The 23,460-nt window shown below is 37.9% G+C and overlaps 1 protein-coding gene across 6 annotated transcripts in view; it reads left to right on the top strand.

The window, feature by feature from the left end:
* CYTH1 (cytohesin 1) overlaps positions 1-23,460 on the top strand; it is a 186,469-nt gene that overhangs the window by 155,164 nt on the left and 7,845 nt on the right. For 4 of the 6 annotated variants that reach the window (XM_027850103.1, XM_027850107.1, XM_027850106.1 and 1 more), the window contains exons 9-12: positions 301-413; positions 6,237-6,315; positions 19,843-19,914; positions 21,246-21,400. In XM_027850103.1, the coding sequence (XP_027705904.1) occupies positions 301-413; positions 6,237-6,315; positions 19,843-19,914; positions 21,246-21,400 (419 nt within the window). The remainder of the gene's footprint in view (positions 1-300; positions 414-6,236; positions 6,316-19,842; positions 19,915-21,245; positions 21,401-23,460) is intronic. The other 2 variants (XM_027850102.1, XM_027850105.1) reach the window with 2 other exon arrangements.

Below are 23,460 nucleotides of genomic sequence, written 5' to 3' on the forward strand. Positions count from 1 at the left end.
TGGAATGGGTTTGTTCCTTAGGAGGAAAGGATTGAACTTCATTGCTAAGTGGGAGTAGAGACCAAAGTAAACAATTGAGAAAGGGATGGTAGAGTTTAAGTCTTGAATAAGGGAGTTATGTTGGACAAGAGATCTGGTGCTTTATATTTTCCCATGTATTTATATGCTGTTATCCTTAAATATCCAGTAGGCTTCAAGTTTGATCATTTTTTTTTTTAAAAGGAGAGGACTAAATATAATGGATGAAAGAAACAGCATTGATAGTGTCAGAGACATATATAATGTAATCTTTTGTCCCAGAATCTCTACGAGAGCATAAAAAATGAACCCTTTAAAATCCCTGAAGATGACGGAAATGACCTCACTCATACTTTCTTCAATCCAGATCGTGAAGGCTGGCTACTAAAACTTGGTGAGTAGCTCCTGTGAGCAGAGCAGCTAATACAGAGGAAGGAATTTGTATTATTCTTGGCAAAGAGAGTGGTGTTAGGGGTAGTTATGTTGGGCTTTAATGTGGTTTGTTTTATAACAAATTTCCATCTGAAAAAAAGTGATATATCTCTCCTTTAGTTCACTGAAGTATATGCCCTGTTGAGAAATAAACCTGACTCAGCTGTGGAACATCCAAATAACATGTTTCCCACGTTTTCACCTCTGAGGTTCATTAACCAGGTTGTGTTTCAAGGAAATTTCTCTAGGAATTGGTTCTTTCCCCTTTTCCCTCTTCCCCTTAAGCCATGTGGGAAGTGAACGGTGGTGTCCATCTTTCTATTTCCCATTCCTGTACCTTGTATCTGGTGCTCCTGCCTTTTCCCCACTTCCCAGTGCATCATCACTTCCTTCTGCGTTCTGGCTCCATGAGCAGACAGCATGCATGGCAACCCCAGAGCGCTTGACTGCAGCTGCATACACAGCACTCTTAATCATTCTCAGGCAGTGGAGTTTTCCCCTTCTCCTTTCCAGTCCAAATCAAATATATTCATTGAAAAAAATTTAAATGTTCTATTTCCTTCTCTCCCTCTGCATGAGGTGAGCTTCTACTGCTGGAACTTATGATCATATCTTCCCTGGCAGCAAGTGAGGGTTGGGGTATCCAGAAGTAATCTGTTTTTCTGTAAGGATTTTATACAGGTTCACATATTTCGTTGTGAAAATTTTTATGTTGATATGAACTGTTCAAAATATAGAAAGAACTGATCTGCCTCCTAAACTCGATAAACAGAAGGGTCCCAAACTATTTGGACTCTATATTATTATTGCCCAAAAGCAGTAACTTGTTCCATTCTACCTTGCCCTATTACCTGTGGGTAGATTCTCTTCTTTATCAGCTAATTTATGGGTATAATAATCTTCCTAAACCATCTCAATTAACTACCCCAATGAGGTTAGAAGTAGTCTCTAACTTGGTTATCATTGACATCTGTAAAAAGATGAAGTGGTATCTTTCCACTATGCACTAATTCAGAGGATTTGCAGTTTTCCATTTTAAAACCATGTTTACCCCTAATTACAAGGTATTCAATGTTAAAGAACTACCATAGTGGTTTGCATTTTGAATGTTACTCTGGAATAAGCCAGTATTTTGTGCTTCTTTAAACCAGTAGTACATGTACCCCTTAGTGCAATCCCTGCTTTAAAAATCACTAAACCAGTTAACCTGCTATTTACCATTATTTCAAGCAGCTAGGGCCCAAAGGGAATTTTGAAAGTGCACCTATTGGAAAAGAAGCTGATTTAAACTAAGATTAAGATAAAAATAAGATGAGGAGAAAAAAAAGAAAAAGTACAACTGAGGTTCAGTTTACTTCCTCCAGTAGTTAGTTCCAGTTCTAATTAGATTTTTTAAGAAACTTGTGGTTCATTGCATTGATTTTATAAACTTCAGTTAAGCTTTCCTAGGCCTCACATCTGACTGATGTATTGCATGATAGAGAAACCTAAAATGACCACCTCAGTAATTGTGATGGAGAGGCAGCCATCATTATCATTGTAATTATCATTGTAATGTAAGCATAATTATACACATGCATATGTATTCTTTGTACCAGATGCACATATGTATGTATACTTGGATATACCTAAAAAAAAAAAGACTTGATCAGCTTTAGATAGAAACTTCATTTTCTCTGAACTGATATTTGTTGCCAGGAGTTTTGATTCCTTTTCCCCAGATTCTGGACATGCTAATAAGTATTAGCTTTATAAGTGCTGAATTGTAACTTCTTTTGGGCCACGTTTTCAGTACTTGCCTCTAATTTTACATTTGCCAAGTGGGTGGTGGAATATAAGATTACTAGATTCATGCACTTAACTAATGGCCAGCTGAAAACTTGCTCCCAGGAGAAAGCATTTTTATGCTTAGCTCCTTCCCCAGGCAGACGTGAATGTGACTGATGCATTGCATAATAAGAATAAGGAGCCTGGTTTAATTTATTTGTTTTAATTTTCTTTTCTCCCTCATTTGTATGTTTCCATGATTTTGGCTCTTCTTTTCCTTGCCCCAAACTCCAGGAGGTATGTAATCCCCCACCCCCACCCCCCCACCTGCTCTCTCGCTCTGCACAGGCCACTGTAATTGCTGCAGCATTTTATTTTATTTTATTTTTTTGGTTCTTCCGTTTATGTAATTGCTGGTGGTACTGTTAATGCTGCTTCTGACTTTTTGCACAGTCCCTAGGGAATTCTGCTCAGGACCAAGGGGTTATAGAAATTTCATTTTTTTGCCTTTTAATAAGTACAGAGAATAGTACTTCCCACAGTTAGACACCAAGGCCCCAGATAACTGAAATTCACAATTTCACCATATGCATTGAATGTATGTTAGTATACAGTAGGCTGAAGACATCATAAACATGGGTCTGTGAGATCAGGAGAGATCTAATAAAATTGCCCTTAGGGTTATTGACACGATCTGTTCATATCGTAAGTGCATACACACACATACACACACACACACACATAGATTTGCTCAAATCCATTTTAAATCTGTGTATCACTGCTCTTTCTAAAGTTATTTCTGAAATTGTTGAGAGGAAGAAGTAGGACTGTTTGTTTTCTCAAAGTTGCTGTGCTTCTGGAAAAGAAGTAGAGTTGACCCTTTGGGGCATTTGTAAGTCTTTGTTCTTGTGAAGTGTAGACTTGGTGTTTTCTGAATTCAAAATGTAATAAAAAGTGTAATGCAAAAAAATGAAGTAAAAAAAAGTAAAAGACAAAGTTTAGGAACTAAAAGAAAAGCCACCTATATTCTTTCTGCTAGTTTCCAAGCATCATTGGAGAATTACATGTTCATCAGCCCTTTTTTCAGTCAGGCAGTGTTGAAAGTCTAGCATTGACTTTCAAGTTACATTATTAGTAAAGATTCATTCTTTCTCTATTTGCTAATTTCATAAGAAGTGCTTACATTTTTTCCCAGCCAAAGGTCTCTGCAAAGTTTCTGCATTTAAGTGTTACAAGATTAGAGCCAAGGAGAAAACCAGTGACAAAACAAACCACTAATAGACCAATGACAAAACTCATTTAAGTTGAGATATTTCTGGGACTTCTCATTTGAGACCCTGAGCTAAAAGAATGATTGGGAGAAGAAAAGTACTTAAAATCAAGAAATTATAAAAGGAATTCAGGAGATCCATATGTCATATTGGAAGTAAAGGAGAAAGGGAAGAGAGCAAGAGTGGGCATATCCACCATTACACCTAAACCAGTGGAAGAAGGGGATGTATCACTTATGAAGGTGGGAGGTTTTCCTGTGAGTTCCACAGGGACTGTCCGAGGTGCTCTCAGTGATGCGTCTGCTCATTTTATGTCTGTTCCTTCAACATAGAAACACTTTCTGTGGCAGTGCTTCATGGTAGACTTCTTTATAACCACAAGGAACTGTCCCGAGGAAATGACCAAGCTTCTCTGTAATCAGAGAAATACCTATATTCTATTTTGCTTTATCTCCTGGATTTTTCCCCACGTTCTTTTGGCACTCTACAGCCTCTTTTTACTGTCTCTTCTTCTCAAAGGACTTTTTGTGTCATCACGGTGTCATTCTGTTATGGGATACGCATAGGCTCTTATGCATATACCTCTAGTGATTTAGTTCATGTTTGAATGTTCATTGTATGCTGAGCGTTAGATAGGCCCAGTATCTTCAAAGCAGAAGTTCTTTCAGACCCTTGGGGATTCATCTTGAAAAGACAAAAATAATCACCAAGTCTCAATATGCTTCTTGTTCTTTTTCTTCTCCCCATTTTTCTTTCTCTTATACACCCAGATTTCCTTTTTTTCCTACATCTTCATCATCTAATTGATTTATTCGTTTTTCCTTATCCATGCTCTTTGATCACATTTCAAATTTAAGGTCAGACAAGAGTGCTTCACATAATATCAGTTAGACAGTTTGATGGGAAGAGGTCTGCTCTTCAGTTGCTTAAGATTAGAGCTAGATAGGTGGGTGGACAGACACACCTCATAATGCCAAAGGTGATTTAACAGCCAAGGCAGTAGTTATTTAGAATCTCAACAGTTTGTAATTAAAATCATTACTTCTCTCTGCCAGTAACATCTAAGCAAAATCTCATAGAGAGCCTAAAAATTAATTGGTTCTTCTATTAATCTGCCAGGCTCTTTGTTGACATTGTTTTCAGAGCTCCATTTTTATGACCCAACAATCTATACTACTGTAGGCCCTTTTTCCTCTGGCATTATCTGACAGTGATGGAAAGATTATTAAAAAATCACTGACCAATGGAAATTGTTCCTTTTCAAAGCTTCCCCACTTTCTTTTCAGGAGTATGAATCTGGAAAGGCATGTAGGAACACAGTACTATGATGGATCCTGGTGTAGTAAAAAAGAGTTCTGGATTTGAAGTTAAAAAAAAAAAAAGGAAACAAACCTGAATTCAAATTCTAGTTCTGTGTGTCACATAACTTGTGTGACCTTGGGTAAGACATTCCCTCTTTGTAGGCCTGTTTGCCCATTTGTAAAGTGAAAAGGTTAGACTAGATAACCTTTAAGATCCCTTCTTATGGTAGTGTTTGTTTTATGTTGTGTGATCCTTGCTTTTTATGTAGACTAGAGAAATAATTCTCTCTTGAAACAGAATTTGTAGTAATATAGGATGTGGTAAAGGATGAGGAAAGAAGTATTTATAAATGCTCTTTTCCTTACTTGAGCAGTTGAAAAATATGGCTGTAAAGAAAATATTAGGCTCACTGTGTTATTTTGACAGTAGGTTATCAGGGTAGGATTAGAGTCAATTTCAAAGAAGCTTTTTTTCATTCTTTTGTTATTAATATCAGTATAGCTTCATAGAACACAATTATTCTTATTTGCCTGTTTAATGGCTAGTGAGAGAGGTGGGTGGGAAAGGGCTGTAAGACTGAGTGAAGCATCTACCACTAACATTAATACTTATTTAGAGGCACACCTGCTCTCCCTACCTCCTTTTATGACTTGCTACGTATGTGAACTGTATGACTTAGTTGGAAGAATGAAAAAAAGTTATAGAAGACCCAAAGAGTTGATTTTTTTCCATAATAATTAAAAGGTATGCCCTTTATTTGCCCTGAGACTAGAGAAAAAGTGTTTTTTGATATTATTAGCCTGACAGTTTCAATATTAAGTTTCCTATAAATAGGTAAGATGGAGGTAATCTAATCAACATGGAAAGGACAGAGCTGGGATCTAAAGTCACAGTATTCCACAATGAAACTGGAATTTGATTGCAAAGGAACTAAAGGTTCTTGTTTCTTCTTTCTCTCTGCTCCCATATCTGACTGATTAAAGTAGCAGCTCCTTAAATACCTTTGGGTTTGTTAGATCCTTTATACTATTTAGTCTCAAGTCAGGATGTTTACATTTTTCCCTCTCCTTCTATTTCTCTCTAGTTTCAGCTCCATTGATCTGCTTTTTGCTGATGCTTCTCTAGCACAAGTCAGTTTGCACTGCTTACCACTGGGTTCTTTTCACCTGAACCCTGTCCATCCTGCTGTCTGATTCCATCTGAAGGATGTCATTCAGCCTCGCTTGCTCTGCTTGTGCCACAGATCATGCACCTTGTGAAAGATGCTTCTGTTTTGGCTCTGTTTGTGTTTTGTAACTGATGTAAAATTTTCCATAACCTAGTTGTTCCCATGATATCCCTTCCTTCCTACTCATTCATCCCTTCTGAGAAGAAATACTTGTGTTTTGTGGAGCATATACTGAGCTTGGTTGTCTCTTGTCAAATGTGTATCTCCTTTTGCTCTGCAGGTGGCAGGGTAAAGACATGGAAGAGACGCTGGTTCATTTTGACTGACAACTGCCTTTACTACTTTGAATATACAACGGTGAGCAAATCTCAGCCTGCTGAGTCAAGAGAGGAGGGTCAATCATTTACTGTCAGAGCAAAACATCACAAAACACATGTGCCTCATTTGTTTGGTTTTAACTAAAACCCAAACAAATGAGGCACACCGCAATAAATCCTGTAAGCTGGGAACCTAATGATCAAGATTCCCTGACTTTATCCAGGTGATTACTCCATATCATTTGACCACAACCATGGTCAGATAAAGAGAAATACATGAATGTATTCGTGGCAACAGCTAATTTGTGGCTGGGAAGGGGACGACATGGCTTTTATACTACTAATGTATCCCCAGTGAGTAAAATCCTCTCATGTTCTTGTAAAGGGAATGGATAGTGAGATACTATTTTTATGGTAAATGCAGAGCAAAAATGTACCTCTGTAGAAGAAAATGTGGAGTCCCAGAGGTGGGTCACATGCTTGGGAACACTTTATCTTTCATGGACTAAATTGGTTTGGCATTATATTCATTGTCATTCCTTGTTAGTGTAAGCAGCATATGAATGCAATTGCTTAAATAGGAATATGTAACTTATTGAATTATATAGCAATATATAACTTATGGAATCTATAACATATTGACATATAGCATAACTTATTGTCAAAAGGCAGATATTTGAGGCTGGCTAGATTAGCCTGAGACTCTTATGAAAAATTGTAGAATGGTGTAGAGCTAGGAGTGTGCTGGAGCCAGTCAATAAAAAGTCAGTAAATATTTATTAAACACCTACTATGTACCAAGCACTGCACGAAGTGCTAGGAATACCAAAAGGGGCAAAAGACAGCCCTTTACCTTCAAGGAAGTCAGAGTCTAATGGGGGAAAGACAGCATATAAAAGAAAGCTAGATTGAGCTGATTCTAGCCAATTATTAAATTTTCATCATAAACATTTACACCTTGGAAATGCTAAATGCTAAAATCAGGGCTTGATTTATTGTTTTATTGATTATCTAGACTTTTAAAAAGTGTTAATAATGAGGATTAAATATAAAGGTGTGTTTTCCATCTCCCTACCCCAGAGCAGGTTGCTAAATATTAATTAGCACATCCTGTGTAGGGCCCTGGATGAGAATTCAGTAGACCTGGATTCTGGATATGTAACTTTAGATAAGGAGGGGAGAAGGAAGGGAAAGGAATAAACATTTATTAAGCACCGTTGTGTGCTAGGCACTGTGCCAAATGCTTTAAAATAGTAATAACATAGTAATAATAATAACAATAGCATTTATATAGCACTTTTTACAAATATTATCTCATTTGATCTTCACAATTACTCTAAGATGCCTATTTTGAGGTTGAGGAAAGTGAGGCAGAGAAGTTAGTTGACTTGCCCAAAGTCACACAGATAGTAAGTATCTAGTCCATATTTGAAATAAGGTGTTGCTCTATCCATTGTACCACCTTCTTCAAGTCTGTCTGTTTGCCTCAGAATAGAATGGGGGAGGTGTCTTCCTCCAGTTCTCATTTGGATTCTTATGTAGCAAAATCCCATTCAGAACCAGGATGTCTGGCCAGACCTTCCCATTTTGTTGCCTTATTTAATTCTTGCAACAAGTCTGGGAGGTAAGTTCTATTATTCCCATTTTCCTGTGGAAGAAACGGAGGCAATCAGGTTAAGTGACTTGCCTAGAATCATACAACTAGTAAGTGTCTGACGTTGGATTTGAACTTGTATTCCTTATTCTAGGCCCAGCACTCTATCCATTATGGCACTTAGCTACCTATAAATCCTTTTTCTTGGCCTTAATTTCGTAATTTATAAATTGAAGGAGTTAGACTAGATCACAAAGGCCCATTCCAACTCTAAAATTCTATCATCCCATGATTTTTGTTTTTCTATCCTTAGTACCTACTACAGTACCTAGTAGATAATAGGTCTTTAACCAATGTTTGTTGATTAATTTTTCTGCCAATTCTGGTTTGTTTAGTTTGACTTCTTGATGAAGACAAACTCCTCTGTTACCTGCCTTGACTTTTGTCTTATTTTAGAACTATCTACATACGTGTACATAGAGAGAAATGGGGGATAGGGCGGAAGAAGTCCTAGTCAAGAATAGTAAATTCTGAAAGTTCATTTTTAAGTTGGTAATTTGGAACTTAGAATATATTTTCCATAGAAACAGTATTTTCAATTTGGTTAAATTTCCAGGCCATCCTAGAAAAGCCTATTTAATTCAAAATATAGCTGAACTATATTAGCAGTATCATAATACACTCTAACATCATAACTATAACATCATTTCTGTGTAAAAATGCATTCTTAATGTCAATTGGAGATACCAGTTTTCTACTTTCCACCCTAATCTATCTCCCTCTCAAATATATACCTTCAGTGATGACACCCCTCTCATCTTTATGCATCCTACACTAAGTGTGGAGATTACAGTGATCTGACTGATTCTACTGATGGGGGTGGTAAGACCGAAGTTTGGCAATTACCATGTCAGGACTCCTGCAATAAATACTTCCATTGATTCTGATGGGGGAGGGCAGGGTATGGCCCTGAGCAAGAGGAGAAATAGAGAGAATTAGGAAATCCTTTAAAAGAGAAAAAGGCTGGAGTTCAAGCAGATTTCTCATCAGAAGAAAATAGAGATTTAGTGACATCTAGAGCCATAGTGAATTACTTGTGTCTATGTGTACACATAAAGAGACTGAAAGTGTATACCTGTGTGGGTATATCTTTACTGTACTGTGTGTATGTATCTGTTTATGTGTGTTTCTTTTGCCTTTCTTCCTTGGGATTACCCCTCTTTAGCTCATTCCATCACAGTTACCTGGGTTCCTTAATGTACTCTATTCCCCTTATATATGTTAATGATGGTGATCATTGTATTACTAGCAAGTTGAATGCTTTTTCATACTGTTGGAACCAATATGGTAGAATAACAAGAGGCAGTGCAGTGTGCTCTCACCTAAAAAGACTCCTCCACATAGATCTAGACTAAGAGAAATCCAGAAAAAATCACTGTGAGTCATTTGTTCAGCCTAGGTTATTGTAGGAAGACAGATAGAAAGGTGAGCAGACACTAGGGATGGGTCAGGACAGAAGCATGGTGTCCTAAGAGAACTCCAGGATCCAGGAAGAGACTGTGAATTGAGAAAAGAAGAGGTCCCAGATCAAAACCAGACCCACACTGGGGGAACTGAAACAGGGACAGGTTCTGACTGGCATGTTTCTTGCATACTACTTAGTTCTAAGTCACAGATCCAGAGTGGACTGAAAAGGAGACCTGTGCTGTGGCGATGGTATTCACTGGTGGGGAGGTGCATTGTACTGAGAAAGAAAGTTCAGAAACAAGCCACAGTGGTGTGGCTCCGCCTCCAAGAGCAGAGTGGGGTCTCATTTCCAATACCTAGCTCAACCTACAGTAGAATAACCAGAGCACGAATTCCAGACCAAAGCAGGGCTGATAGGGGCTGAGTCCAGCAGTATTTTTGCTTTTTCCAAGACCCAAACCCAGGTCAGGAACTTAGGGAGTTTAGACCAGGGGGACAGCAATCACACTTTGCCCTTGATCAGACCACTTTGTCAGCATGAAGAGCTTGCAGATCCTGAGCCAGTCTTTGAGATCCTGGAATGACACAAATCAATATTCCATGAAAGCAGCAACAAGATCAGCCTAGACCTTCCCTAAAGAAGAAAGAGTCTAACCCTAGTATCACGTAAGAAATCAGGAAGTAGGCTGGAAAAATAAGCAAACAAAAAATAATCCCACCATAAGATACTATTATGGTGACAGAGAAACTCAAAATACAAACTCAGAAGAAGAGGATGACTCCACAACATCTACAAGCAGTGCCTCAGAGGAAAACACAGCTTGAGCACAAAATCAGATAGAATTTTTAGAAGAGATGAAGCAAGTTTTTTTTAAAAAAATTTATAAATGAAATGAGAGTGCTTTATGGAAAAATTGGAAAAGAAATAAGAGCTGTGAGAGAAATAATTAGGAACAGAATTAACAGCTTAGCACAAGAGGCAGAAAACCTTGCCTAAGCAACAAACTCCCTGAAAATTAGAATGGGCTAAATTGAAACTAATGACTCCATGAGAAAAACAGAAATATTAAAACAATCAAAAGGTGGAGGAGGAGGAGGAGAAGACAATGACGACGAAAAAGAAGATTATCTTATAGCAAAAACAACTGACCTGGAACAAATTTAGGAATCATTAAAATATCTGAATACCTTGACCAAAAGAGATCTAGATATTCTATTTCAAGAAATCATAAAAGAAAACTACCCAGTTCTCTTTGAACCAGAGAGCAGAGTATAAATAGAAAGAATCTCTTGGTCATCTCTAAAACAAACCACCAAATGAAAACCCCCAGGAACATCCTAGCCAAAATCTAGAACTTCCAGGTCAAAAAAAAGTACTTCAAGTAGCCAAAAAGAAAGAATCCAAGTACCTAGGAACCACAGTCAAATTACACATAATTTAGCAGCCACCACTGAACAGGAGAGGAAAACTTGTAATATAATATTCCAGAAAACAAAGGATATAGGCTTACAACCAAGAATAACTTAACCAGAAAAACTGAATATAATCCTATGGGGGGGGGGGGGGAATGAACTTTTGATGAAACAGAAGACTTCAGGTATTTCTGATGCATAGAAACTTTGAAGTTCAAACATTGGAGTTAAGAGAAAAATAAAAAGGTAAACATAAATGAACAATGATAAAGGACTAAACAAGAATAAACTACTTATAGTCAAATGTAATGAGATGATACATGTGTCCTCTCTAAACCCTATCATCATAAGGGTTTGTAGAGGGAGCCTAATTAGATGAGTCCTGGGAGTGGTCCCACTATTTCTTGATGATCTTAAGATAAGAGTAGAAAAAGGAAGAAAGAACACTATATTAAAGGAGGAGGTAAAAGGAAAGGAAAATTAGGAGAAATCATTGCACAAGTAGACATCTATGCAAAGAAAGAGGAAGGGGTGGGAGAAGCAGTTTCAATTCAATTCAGTTAACATTTATTAAGCTCTTGCTATTTACCAGGCACTGTGCTAAGCTCTGGTGATACAAAAAGAGTCCTCAAAGAGCTTACCATCTAATGGGGATAACATGCAAACAAATATATACAAAATAAGTTATATACAGGATAAATGGGAAATAATTAACAGGGAAGACACTGGAATTAAGAGGGTTGAGGAAGGCTTCCTGTAGAAGGTGGGATTTTGATTGGGACTTAGGGAATGCCAGTGAGGTCAGTAGTTGGAGAAGAAGAGGGAGAGCATTCCAGGCATAGGAGCCAGTCTGAGAAAATGCCTGGTATCAAGAGATAGAGTGTCTTGTTTGTGGAAAAGCCAGGAGGCCAATGTCACTGGATCAAGGAGAACTTGGAGGGGAATAAGGTCAATAAGGTATATACTAGGGTATAAGAATCAGTTAGGAAGCGGCTAGGTTGTGAAGGACTTTGAATGCGAAATAGAGAAGTTTGTATTTGCTCCTGGAGACAATAAGAAGCTACTGGAATTTGTTGGGGAGGGGGAATAATGTGTATGACATGATCAGACTTGCATTTTAGAAATATCATGTTAGTGGCTGAATGGAGAATGGATTAGAGAGTTGAGATGGGTAGACTCACCAGGAGGTGTGAGGTGATGAGGGCCTGAACTAGAGTGGTGGCAGTGTTAGAGAAGAGAAGGGGATGGATTAGAGAGATATTGCAGAGGTGAAATTGGCAGCCCTTGGCAACAGTTTGGATATTGGGAGTGAGAGATAGGGAGGAATCTAGGATGACTCCTAGGTTTTGAGCCTGAGGGAGTGGGAGGATGATGTTGTCCTCTGTAGTAATAGGAAAGGTAAGAGAGAGGAGAGGATTTGAGGGAGAGATAATGAGTTTTGTTTTGGACATAGTGAGTTTCAAATATCTACTGGACATCCAGTTTGAGATATCTGAAAGACAGTTGGAAATGAGTGATTGGAGGTCAGCAGAAAGGTTGGGGCAGGAAGAGTAGATTTGAGAATCATCAACATAAAGATGGTAATTGAATCCATGGGCGCTAATGAGATCAAGTGAAGTAGTATAGAAGGAGAAGAGAAGAGGACCCAGGATGGAACCCTGAAGGTCGCTCTCAGTTAGAAGGCATGATCTGGAAGAGGATCCAGCAAAAGAGACAGAGAAGGAGTAGTTAGATAGAGAGGAGGAGAACCAGAAGAGAGTGGTGTCCTGAAAACCTAGAGAAAAGAGAGTGTCAGGAAGGAAAAAATAATCAACAGTGTCAAGGGCTGCAGAGAGGTCAAGGAGAATAAGGTTTGAGAAAAGGCTATTGGATTTGGCAACTCAACAGATACTGGTAACTTTGGAGAGAGCACTTTGGTGGAATGATAAGGTTAGAAGCTGGATAGTAAGGGATTAAGAAGAGAGTGAGAGGAGAGGAAATGGAGGCAACTATTGTAGATAGACTTTTCAAGGAATTTAGCTACAAAGGGCAGAAGAGATATAGGATGGTAGTTAGGAGGGATGGAAGGATCAAGTAAAGTTTTTTTTTCCAGGATAGGGCATATATGGACGTGTTTGTAGGCAATAGGAAATGAGCTAGTAGAGAGACAGAGATTGAAAGTAAGTGAGATAGTAGAAATGACAGAAGAGGAGTAAGGCTACTTCATCATGTGAGACAGGGATGAAGAAGAAGATAGTGGCAATAGGTACTTATGTGATAGGAGATGAAGAGAAGGAGGAAAGAAGAGGGAGTTCACAACAAGTGGTCTAATTTTTTTTCTGTAAAATATGAGGCAAGGTTCTCAACTGAGGGAGTGGGGGAGGTGTGAGGAAGGATGAAAAAGTTTTGGAAGAGCTGATGTTGGAAAATGGGATAGTAAGTTGATAAAAGAGGTATAGTAGAATTGCCTAGCAGCAATGAGGGCCCAGTTGGAGTTATGTAACATAAATTTGTAGTGGATCCAATCAGAATGGTTGTGTGATTTTTTTTCCTCATTTTTGTTCAGCAGCATGTATGTAGGCATGAAGAGAAAGCATGGTGGGAGTGATTCATCCTCACTCTCATCTGAACAGGTCAGATATATAATATTATACATATATATGTATTATATATACATTTGAGTATGGAAATCCATTTCCCTCAACAGGGAAATAGGAGGGAAAAAGAAGAAAGGGGATAGAGAAAATTAGGAGGGTAGGCTAACAGAGCAAAACAAACTCTTAAGTAAGGATGTACAAAAATATAGGTCTTTTATAGGTACAAAAATGTACATCTGAGGAGGTGCCCATCAATTGTGAAATGGATGAACAAGTTATGGCATATAAATGTGATGGAATATAAAAAATGATGATGATGATGGTTTCAGAAAACCTTTTGAAGACTTAGATAATTTTGATGCAGACTGAAATGAAAAGAACCAGAATAATTAGTGCATTGATAGCAATATGGTAAAGACAACTTTGAGAGAATTAGGAACTCCTATTGGCATAATTACCAACTATGATTCCAGAGGACTAATGATGAAATGTGTTAACTACTTGCTGATAGAGAAGTGAAGGACTCAGAGGGTAGAAAGAGACAATTTTTTTGGATGTGGCCTATGTGATTATTTGTTTTGCTTAACTGTACATGTCTGTAACAGGTTTTTTCTTTTGCTCTCAGTTGGGTGGGAGTATGAGAAGGCAGATTTTTGCTAATTGAAAAAAATAAAATATTAAAAAAAAAAAACTTCACACTGGTAATCCTAATTATCACCTGATAGTACAGTTTCTGGACTATGAGCCATTAAAATGTTTATGAAACCAGGTAAACTTGATAGGTTTTTTTGTGTGACAGGTGTAATCATATAACCATATAGATTAAAAAGTAGTTACTTTATATATATTTATTTCTGTATTACATAAGCAGCAGGATGGTGGGACTGGACATTTTCTCTGATCCTCACAACCTCTCCAAAACAGAAATTGTACACCAAAGATAAAGCAACTTTAGCTGTTTCCATAGTTTAAGACACCAAGAATCTAAAACAATGTAAAAAAATAAAAACAAAAACCCCAAAACCCAGGAACTGATGCTCACTCAGCCCCACTCCCTCTTCTCCCACACTAACAGACCGAAGGACATGACACAAGCCTACATCAAAACCCATACCTATTTCCCTGTCTCTCTCTCCCTTCTCCTAGCTCTAGGCTGTGAAAGTTTTCCTCAGGCCTTGATAGCTTGCTTGGCCAAAACCATTCAGGAGCAGAAGCCTGCTGGGGGCTGAAACCTGGGAACAGCTACAAACGTCAGAATTACCTGTAGCCTGGAACTGTTGATGCTGGAGAAATCTGGTGCCAGAAGACTCTGAACTTCCAGTGTTTGGCCAAAGAACTAAGGAATAAAAGGAGAGGGACAGGACACTGTGCATGAGGGGAGCTGTGCTGTATTCTACCAAGCGTGAGGGAAGAGCACAGCATCCAGCTGGGGCTAGTTCTGACCACCAAAAAGTCAGTTGAGGCAGAGACCTAGGCTAGTAATCTGTAAATTTCCTAGTGTGGGAGGAGGCTGAGACATTTTGAGATCCTGCCCCCCCCCAAGAGAACTTTAATTAGAGGAGAGGGTATCAGAAGTGAGTGATAAGGAAATGATGGGGGAAAACACTGAAAATACCAAAGATTCCAGGAAGAAAAAAATCTCAAAGACCTTGAACATAAACAGATAAATTAACATGAAAAACAGTAATTACAGAAGGAAATATGACCTCCAGATCTAGTAAATGAGTTAAGGTATCTATGGATAAATACTGCAAAATGAAGGAAAATGATCCAGACAGAGGATTCTGTGGAAGTTGAGAAGAACATGGAATACAACTTGCTGTTCATGAGTGGATTAAAGAGAAATGAGAATTTTGAGAGCAAATATTTATATCCTGTGCAAGAAAAATAATGAGCAGAATAGAAAAGTTGGAATCTGTGATGTCAAGCCTCACCTAAGAAACAAAAGAGACAATAGTAGATTGGGTATGCAAATACAGAGAAGTGAAAGACAGTCTAAAAGAAGAGAAGCAAACAGCAAGAATATTAAAAGAAAATATGTTCACTATTCAAGCACAACATATGGATCTCAAAGACAGAATGCATAGAGACAACAGTTCTCCGAGAAGAACGTGACAGGACAAAAAAACCTCAACACCACTTTGTCTTCATTTAAGAGTCTGAAAGAAGGGAAATGACTTGCTTTAAGTTAAATACTTAGTAAATTGAAGAGCAGAAACTCAAATACCTATCTCTTGACTTTTGAATCCAATGTTTTGTCCCACTACATTTTATCTTCTACTAGTATGCAACCTAAGTAGTAGAATTTAGGTATCAAACTTTTAGTTATTTATATCTGAAGAGAATCATAGATTATATATTAATTTCCCTTCCATAGCTTGGCAAATAAGTTCAGCTTTCTTCAGGTTTATTCTAAGTCTTTAGTCTAAAATTATTTTGTAAAGGACTTCATGAATGGTTCCTTTCAAAAATGTAATCTGCATAAAAATTTCTGAGTGCCTCTACAACATTTTAGATAATCCTTTTAAATTGAAAGAATTTCACAGATGTACAAATTCATTCTTACAGAGTCTTCTTGTCTCCTCAAGGATGGCTATGTAGAATAAGTTGAATAAAATTGAGATTACCATCATCAATGCATATGTAGCCACCATGATGAAGAGATATGTTTTGAGGAAAGTTCATTTCTATGATAGACATTTAGATGAAGAGATTAAAAAAAAAGAAAAAGTTTTTTTTTACTTCGCAGCTCTACTTCACTCTTTTGGTGGGGAATAATTCAGACAAGATTACCATCCCACTCATGAATAGTCCTACCATTCTGATATGGTTATATAAGGATATTAGTAAATTTCTCACCAATTAAAGTTGTCAGAACACAGTTATACTAGTGGTGCATTATACTTTTTTGTTAGGCTAGCAAATAAAATTCTGAGCATTAGAGCTGCTCTTTAAATGTTTGATTCTTTGGTGGAAAAAGATTGTATCCTTTCTAGTGTTATGGTCTAAATCTGAGCTGTTCTTGGAATGAATGAATGCAGAAACATTTATTAAGCACTTAACATGTGCCAAATATCATGTTAAGTGTCTGAGAATATAAATACAAAAGGAGACAGTCCTTGACCTCAATGAACTGATATTCTAATAGGTCATGACAATATATAAAGAGGATTATTTTGGCAGAAATGATGAGTAGAGCCATAGAAGGGAGTAGATTATTATACCCTTTCCTGTAACAATAGCAATATTGGTTTGCTTATGGTTCCAGAACTGGAGGGGGGTAAGAGGAGAAGGCAGTATAGAGAATATAGTATCTGGCAAAGAGATAGCCAGGGAGTAAAGAGAAGCATTGCCTGATGTAATGAGCTACGTGAAATATTCAACATTCAAAGAAGTGAGGCCCCTAAGCAGGAATTCCAGAGATGAAGGGGTTAAGTCTAGAAATTCTCAAGTCATAATGTTGTTCATTTACTAGCAGTAATAAAATAATTCTCGTCCCAATCTCAACAGTACCTAGATTATAAAAATGTGCCACAGTAGTTTCTGCAGTTCCTAAACATGGTCACACTAGTAGCGTTAAATTAAGGCCACTCAGTACAGGATGGAAAGCATCTTGTAGTACATCCTACATCCATGAGTTCACAGCATTTAAAAATGATAAGTCCTGATTATTTTCTCCTACCTATTTATTTTTTTCTTAGCTTTTATTTACTATTTTATTTTTCCCCAGTTACATGTGAGAACAATTTTTAACATTCTTTTTTAAAACTTTAAAAATCTTTTAAAAAAAGTTCCAAATTCTCTCCTTTCTTCTCTCCCCACCCTCCTCATTAAGAATCCCCTACCTATTTCACAGTGTCTGCAGTAGAAAAGGGTAAAAGAGAAAATCTATATATAAGACTTACTTGTGGAAAAACAGTTTAGTAGAGGTTATTCTTTTTTTTTTTGGTGAGGCAATTGTGGGGTTAAGTGACCTGCCCAGAGTCACATAGCTAGTGAGTGTTTGAGGCCATATTTGAACTCAGGTCCTCCTGACTCCAGGGCCGGTGCTCTATCCACTGCACCACCTCGCTGTCCGTAAGGTTATTCTTGAGAGTTGTCTACAACAGGAATCAGCAAACGATGGCCCCAGGGTGCTCTCACCCTCTGCCTCTTATTGTCTGGCCTGACCGCTAGGAATGGTTTTTACCTTTAATAAGGCCAGATTTAGCCTGCAGGCTGTAATTTGCCATCCCTGGCTCTAGAGCTTTTAATGGTGCTGTAGTCCCCCAAATCTATTTAGAGTGGAATGTTGTATAGGAAAAGTCCCATCTCTGACATATATTAGAAATGCTTCCTCCATTCCAGAGTTCCAGGATGGTTATTGATGAGGAGTATCTTCAGGGCTCTATTCACTATCTACTCAGATATCTTAAGTAGTTCTCAAATATCTTTTTTCTGTGTGATGGATAGTTGTATGGAAGGTGAAAATTTACAAACTTTGAAGGAAGTCATTAAGCCTTTTACCTTCAAGTAAAGTTAGGATTGCATTTCATCTCCAGAAGAGCAATCAGATCCCATTTATCTGTATATATTTTAATAACATGACCAGTAACAGCCCATTACCACTCAACTGTATCTCCACTTTGGGATCTTTGAGATAATTAATTGGTTGAGAGAAATAAGAACGTGAGATTAGAATGTTTGCAAGTTTGCTCCAGATTGGCTAAAAAGGGAGACAGGGAGGATCTTATCTATGATCCCAGGCCATTTGGGTCACGGTGTATACTTACCTATGAAGTTATAATTGAAGAAACTTTGCCTGGTTTCAGAGGTGAAAGTAAAAGAAATCAAGAACCAACTAAAACTAATTATGTAGTATAATAGCTGATTCTAAATTGTTTGGCCAATACCAGGGGAATGATCTTAGGTTGGTCTCTCAAATCATCAGGTACTTATTACACACCCGCTAAGGAAGGGATACTGTGTTCAGAGGTGGGGATGCAAAGAATGCAAAAACAGTGCCTACCCTCAGGGAGCTTACAATCTAATGGAATCAAAGTGTAAACAAGTATTTACAAAAAAGATGATGAGTGGGTTAATCTTAGAGGGATTCTTAGGGGGAATCAGGAAGGATTCTTTATAGAGGTTGGAATTCTAGTTGAGATTTAAAGGAAGCCAGGAGATGGAGACGAGGGGAGGGGGACAGCCAGTAAAAATACAAGTCAAGAGATGGAGTGTAGTATTCAAGAAAAATCAAGGAGGCCAGAATCACTGGATCATATATATGGAGGGGGGAAAGGTATAAGAAAACTGGAAAGGTAGGAAGGGGTTGTGAAGGGTTTTAAAGGCCCAAAAGAAAATTTTGTTTGATCGGTAATTGATCCTGGAGTTATATTGAATAGAGTGGATAATATGGTCAGATCCTATGCTTCAGGAAGATCACTTCCTAAAGTTAAGTGAAGGATAGACTAGAATGAAGAAAGACTTGATGCAAGAAGACTAACCAGAAAGCTGTTGTAATCAAAGGCCTTTGATGAATGTGCTTAAACTTTTCTCTTAGACTTCTTCATATGAGTGATAACTCAGGTTGCATAGGAGAGAAGAATAAACTAATAATACAGAAAAGATCCTAACAAGGGAAAAGAGGTCTTAAGTATTGACATAGTTAAGTATATATAGAATATGTATATATATATATGCATGTTTATGTTTTCTAGCAAAAAATGTCCAATTCAATCCAATATACATTTATTAAGCACCTACTATGTTCCAGGTACCATGCTAAGCACTGGGGATGCAGTTCATAAAAAAAAAGACAGTCCTTGCCCTCAGGGAACTTACAATCTGTTGGAGAGAGCAAGCACACAAAAGGAGGCAAGAAAAGGGTGAGGGGTGTCCCATGCAGTGGCATGTGTTGCTTGGAATTAAAACCAAGGCAGAGCAGCAGATGCAGAGTGGAGTGCAAATATCAATTCATTTACATTTCCCAGTGAGAAAGGATGACATTTGCAATTATAAAGTTCCAAGAAGCAAATATAGTATTATAGACATTTTTTAAAGGGATACATAAACCATAAATCAAATGCTATAGCATTATGGCAGTTTTAGTTTAAGGGCCCCTACAACAAGCATCTTTTAAATTTAGAAAACCTTTTCCCAGATCATTTCCATTTGAGGTTCCTCAATGGGATTATTCAGACACCCCAGGTATTGCCAAATATCACCACTGCATCAGTATCACCTGAGTGATCAATATCTGAGGCAGCCTGTTTCCATAGGTTTTTTGGTTATATAATTCAGCCATAAAGTCGTAAGATTTAGAGATGGAAAAGATTAGAGATCTTCTATGCAGATGAATATTTCTTTCTTGGTTTTTTGTTTTTGTTTTTAAGAACTTTGACTAGCTGCTAGGGTTACTTTAGAATGATGATGGAGTGAGAAAAGATAGGACCCACTACAGCAATCAAAGAGATTTGTAGTTACAGCATTCTAGACTTGATGGTAAAATCTTTTCCTTCATCAACCTTTTCTGTAGGATAAGGAGCCCCGTGGAATTATTCCTTTAGAGAACCTAAGTATCCGGGAGGTAGAGGACTCCAAAAAGCCAGTAAGTGTTTGTGTGATTGGTAATGGGTAAGTGAGATCCTTGAGGAACATAAGTAAATTTGAATATATTTAATAAAAAGATTAAATGGAAGAACTGTTGTAATTTCCATTTGGTTGATTTACAAGTCTGCATTTTATTTAACCTTCTGAAATACTCTGTAGCTATGTCTTTTAAGTGTTTTATTCTATCCAAGTCAATATCTCATTTTTTGGGGGCAGCTAGGTGGGGCAGTGGATAGAGCTCTGGCCTTGGAGTTAGGAGGACCTGAATTCAAATCTGGCCTCAGACACTTAACACTTACTAGCTGTGTGACCTTGGGCAAGTCACTTAACCCCAATTGCCTCACCCAAAAAAAAAATCTTATTTTTTTTAAATTCCAGGATTTTCTATCTGTTTTGGAAATACTTGTTGCCATGTCAGAGGTGCTGAGATTTGTCTGTCTTTAAGTGTGTGATAACAAAGACACTTATTATTGAGCTATAATTTATTATCTTGTATCAAAACTTTTAAATATGTATTGCTTTTTGTTAGAATATTTCATAGGAGCATAGACTTGAGCTGGAAGGGAACTTAGATATCATGTTTGTCCAGCCTTTAATTTTACAGATGAAGAAACTGTTGCCCAGAGAAATAAAATCTCTTATCCAAGGTCACACAGGTAGTAAGTAGCAGAGCCAGGATGTGAATGCGGATCTTCATTTCAAATCCAGCATGCTTCCTACTACACCATGTTGATAATTCTGTTGCTGCCATTTGTGCAGAAATGTCTAAAAAAAATACTTATTATGTAATCAGCATAGATCATCGGCACAAAAGATAGAGTGAGGCAGTGGATAGAGGACTGATCTTGGAGTCCAGAAAACCTGAGTTCAAATGTTGTCTCTGATACATACTAGCTTTATCTTTCTGGGTAAGTTACTTTAACTTGTCAGTGCCTAAGGCACTCTTAAGATCCCAACTCACAGATCAGGGCCTCATCTGAATTGGTGGAGGAAGTTTCCACACTGGGAATTCACCACACAGATTAACCACAGATCTAAAACAAAAATTGACAAATCCCCCATCCCCAAAATGTAACCAGCAGCCTTTTCCATGGTTCACCATATGAAGACCCACATGTGTTTATTTTGGGGTGAAAAGGAACAATAACATGGTTGAAACATTCTTGACCATCCAGAATTCTCCTTCCAAGGTATTTTTTTTTTCACAGAGGTGGAGTTTCATTTTATGACTGTTCAATAAAGGCAATTCCTTTGGGAAATATGTTAATGCTGGTTTGTTTAATTAACATCTTCCTCCAATCCTCCATTCATTGTCTTCTTTCTTCTCAGAACTGCTTTGAGCTTTACATCCCTGATAATAAGGATCAAGTAATCAAAGCTTGTAAGACTGAGGCTGACGGTCGAGTAGTGGAAGGAAACCACACAGTCTATCGGATTTCAGCACCAACTCCCGAGGAAAAGGAGGAATGGATCAAATGCATCAAGTAAGTTGCACTGGATGAACAGGGAGGGAGCCTTAGCTTTTTCCTCTTAGAGTTTCACTTTTTCAGACTGCTTAAATCAAAGCTTAGATGCCCCTTCCTTCACCAGACCCCAGCCTCACTGAAAAATCCTCGGGAAAATGAATATAGTTATAGAGGATTCCAAAATTATTGGTATTGAGAGAATTTTAGATTTCTATTCCTTACAGTATTTTAAAAAGAGAGAACCTCAAAAACACATGGGAAAGAATTCAGGACTTGTTCAGCTAGATTTACTAGCTGTAAATAGGCAAGTTACTTAATCTCTTTGCAGCACAGTTTTCTCATTGCAAAATAGAGATAAGACTTTTGCTCTCTGCCTCATGGGCTTGTAAAGAAAACACTGTAAACTTTATCAAGTTCTACAAGTAGCAGTGAAGAGGTAAATGATGTTTGGGGTCAGGTTGTGTGGAAAGAATTCAGGGGGGCAGAAGTTCTCCTAATCAAAAAGGCTTTATTGATGCAAAAGCAGTGGGCTAGTCGTAAGGAGCACTAGTGGTTTGACAGGTTTACTTTTATACACAAGTTTTGGGCACTCAGCTGGGGTGGGGGATATGTTCTGACCTGGGCAGTTAACCACAGGGAAGGATGTCAGGAAAGGGGAAGCAGGTGTATAAGGGGAAGCAGGAAAGGAGAAGCAGGTGTGTTGTGTACTTTACAAAACAGTTCAGGGATGTGGTCACAAAACAGGGAACTTAACTTGCAACATTCAAGGATATGGGCACAAACCAAAGGAGTTAATCACGTACACAGAAAATAACAAGGTTTTCTTGTCAACAGATAGAGCCTCCTGTTACTGGGCAGATTTAGATTTAGGCAAGGCTCTCATTGTTGCTCAACAGAAGCCAGCCTCATCAGTAGTAGTTGTTAGGATCATAGAAGCAAGTTAATGCCGATGAAAATTGAAAATGCCCACCAAAAGAAACAATTGAGACAGCTTGTTTGTTACTGAAGACTGAAATCTCTGTGTCTGTAAACAGATCTAGTACTCATTGGGAATGGCCCAGTGGAGGTAACTAATAAATAATATTCTAAATTTGTATAACAGTTCATGCTTTTTCTGAGTGCCTTTGTAAAGAAAGGTTGTGTAGTGTAGTAGAAAGATTGCTGAACCTGGGTCAGGAGATTTGGATTTTAGAGTTTGCCCATGTCCCTTAACCTCTTGTCCTCAGCTTCCTCATCTGTAAAATAAAGGTGTTGAGTTGAATAGTGTCTGAGTTCCGTTACTCTACTTTTTTTGATGTTTTGTTTTTTTTTTAATGGGGAGAGGGTATGATGAAGAACTGGACCTGTGATTTCATTGGTTTACGAAACTCCTGGTGATGAAACTTTCTCTGCCAATGCCAATCAGAAACTACTCAGCAGATAACTCTTAGAATATTATCTGGTAGCACTGAGGGAATGTGTGACTTGCTAAGGGCACCTGGCTCTGTGTGTCAAGAGGTAGGATTTGAACCCAGGCTTCCTGCATGTAAGACTCTCTCTCTATCCACTGCACTACACCATCACTCACCACCCTGAGGTAGTTTATAACCTAAAGTACCAAGATTCTTTCATTTTATTATCTCATTTTAGATCTACTTGATTTGCACACTAAGAAAGACATTAGACTTAAGCATATAAAAGAATAATACGGGCACTATTAAGTTATTATCTAATACTGATGGTTCATTTGCTCTGTTTTACTTTTACAATATTCAAGTTTAGTGACCTTCTGCACAGTTTTTAAATGAAAGGGACCCAAGAACAAAAGTTTGGACTGCTTAAAAGAAGCATATGGTTTTCAACATTCTTCTCTACTCCTATCTTCCCCTATCTCCTATCTTCCCCTGTCTTTGACCTCCCCCTTTTTTTTTGACCCAAATTTGTGATTTCATTGGTATAGGGACCTTACAGTGAAGAAACTTCCTGTAATAATTCAGATTGGCAACAGTTCTGCAATGTATGGTAATAGAGAATTTCCTGGACTACTGAAAGGTAATGTGTCTAACATAGGCTCACATAGCCTGTATGGGTGACTTTGA

This window comes from Vombatus ursinus, unplaced genomic scaffold (genome assembly GCF_900497805.2).
Source record: "Vombatus ursinus unplaced genomic scaffold, bare-nosed wombat genome assembly UNPS02008996.1, whole genome shotgun sequence".
In the NCBI taxonomy this organism is placed as follows: Eukaryota; Metazoa; Chordata; class Mammalia; order Diprotodontia; family Vombatidae; genus Vombatus; species Vombatus ursinus.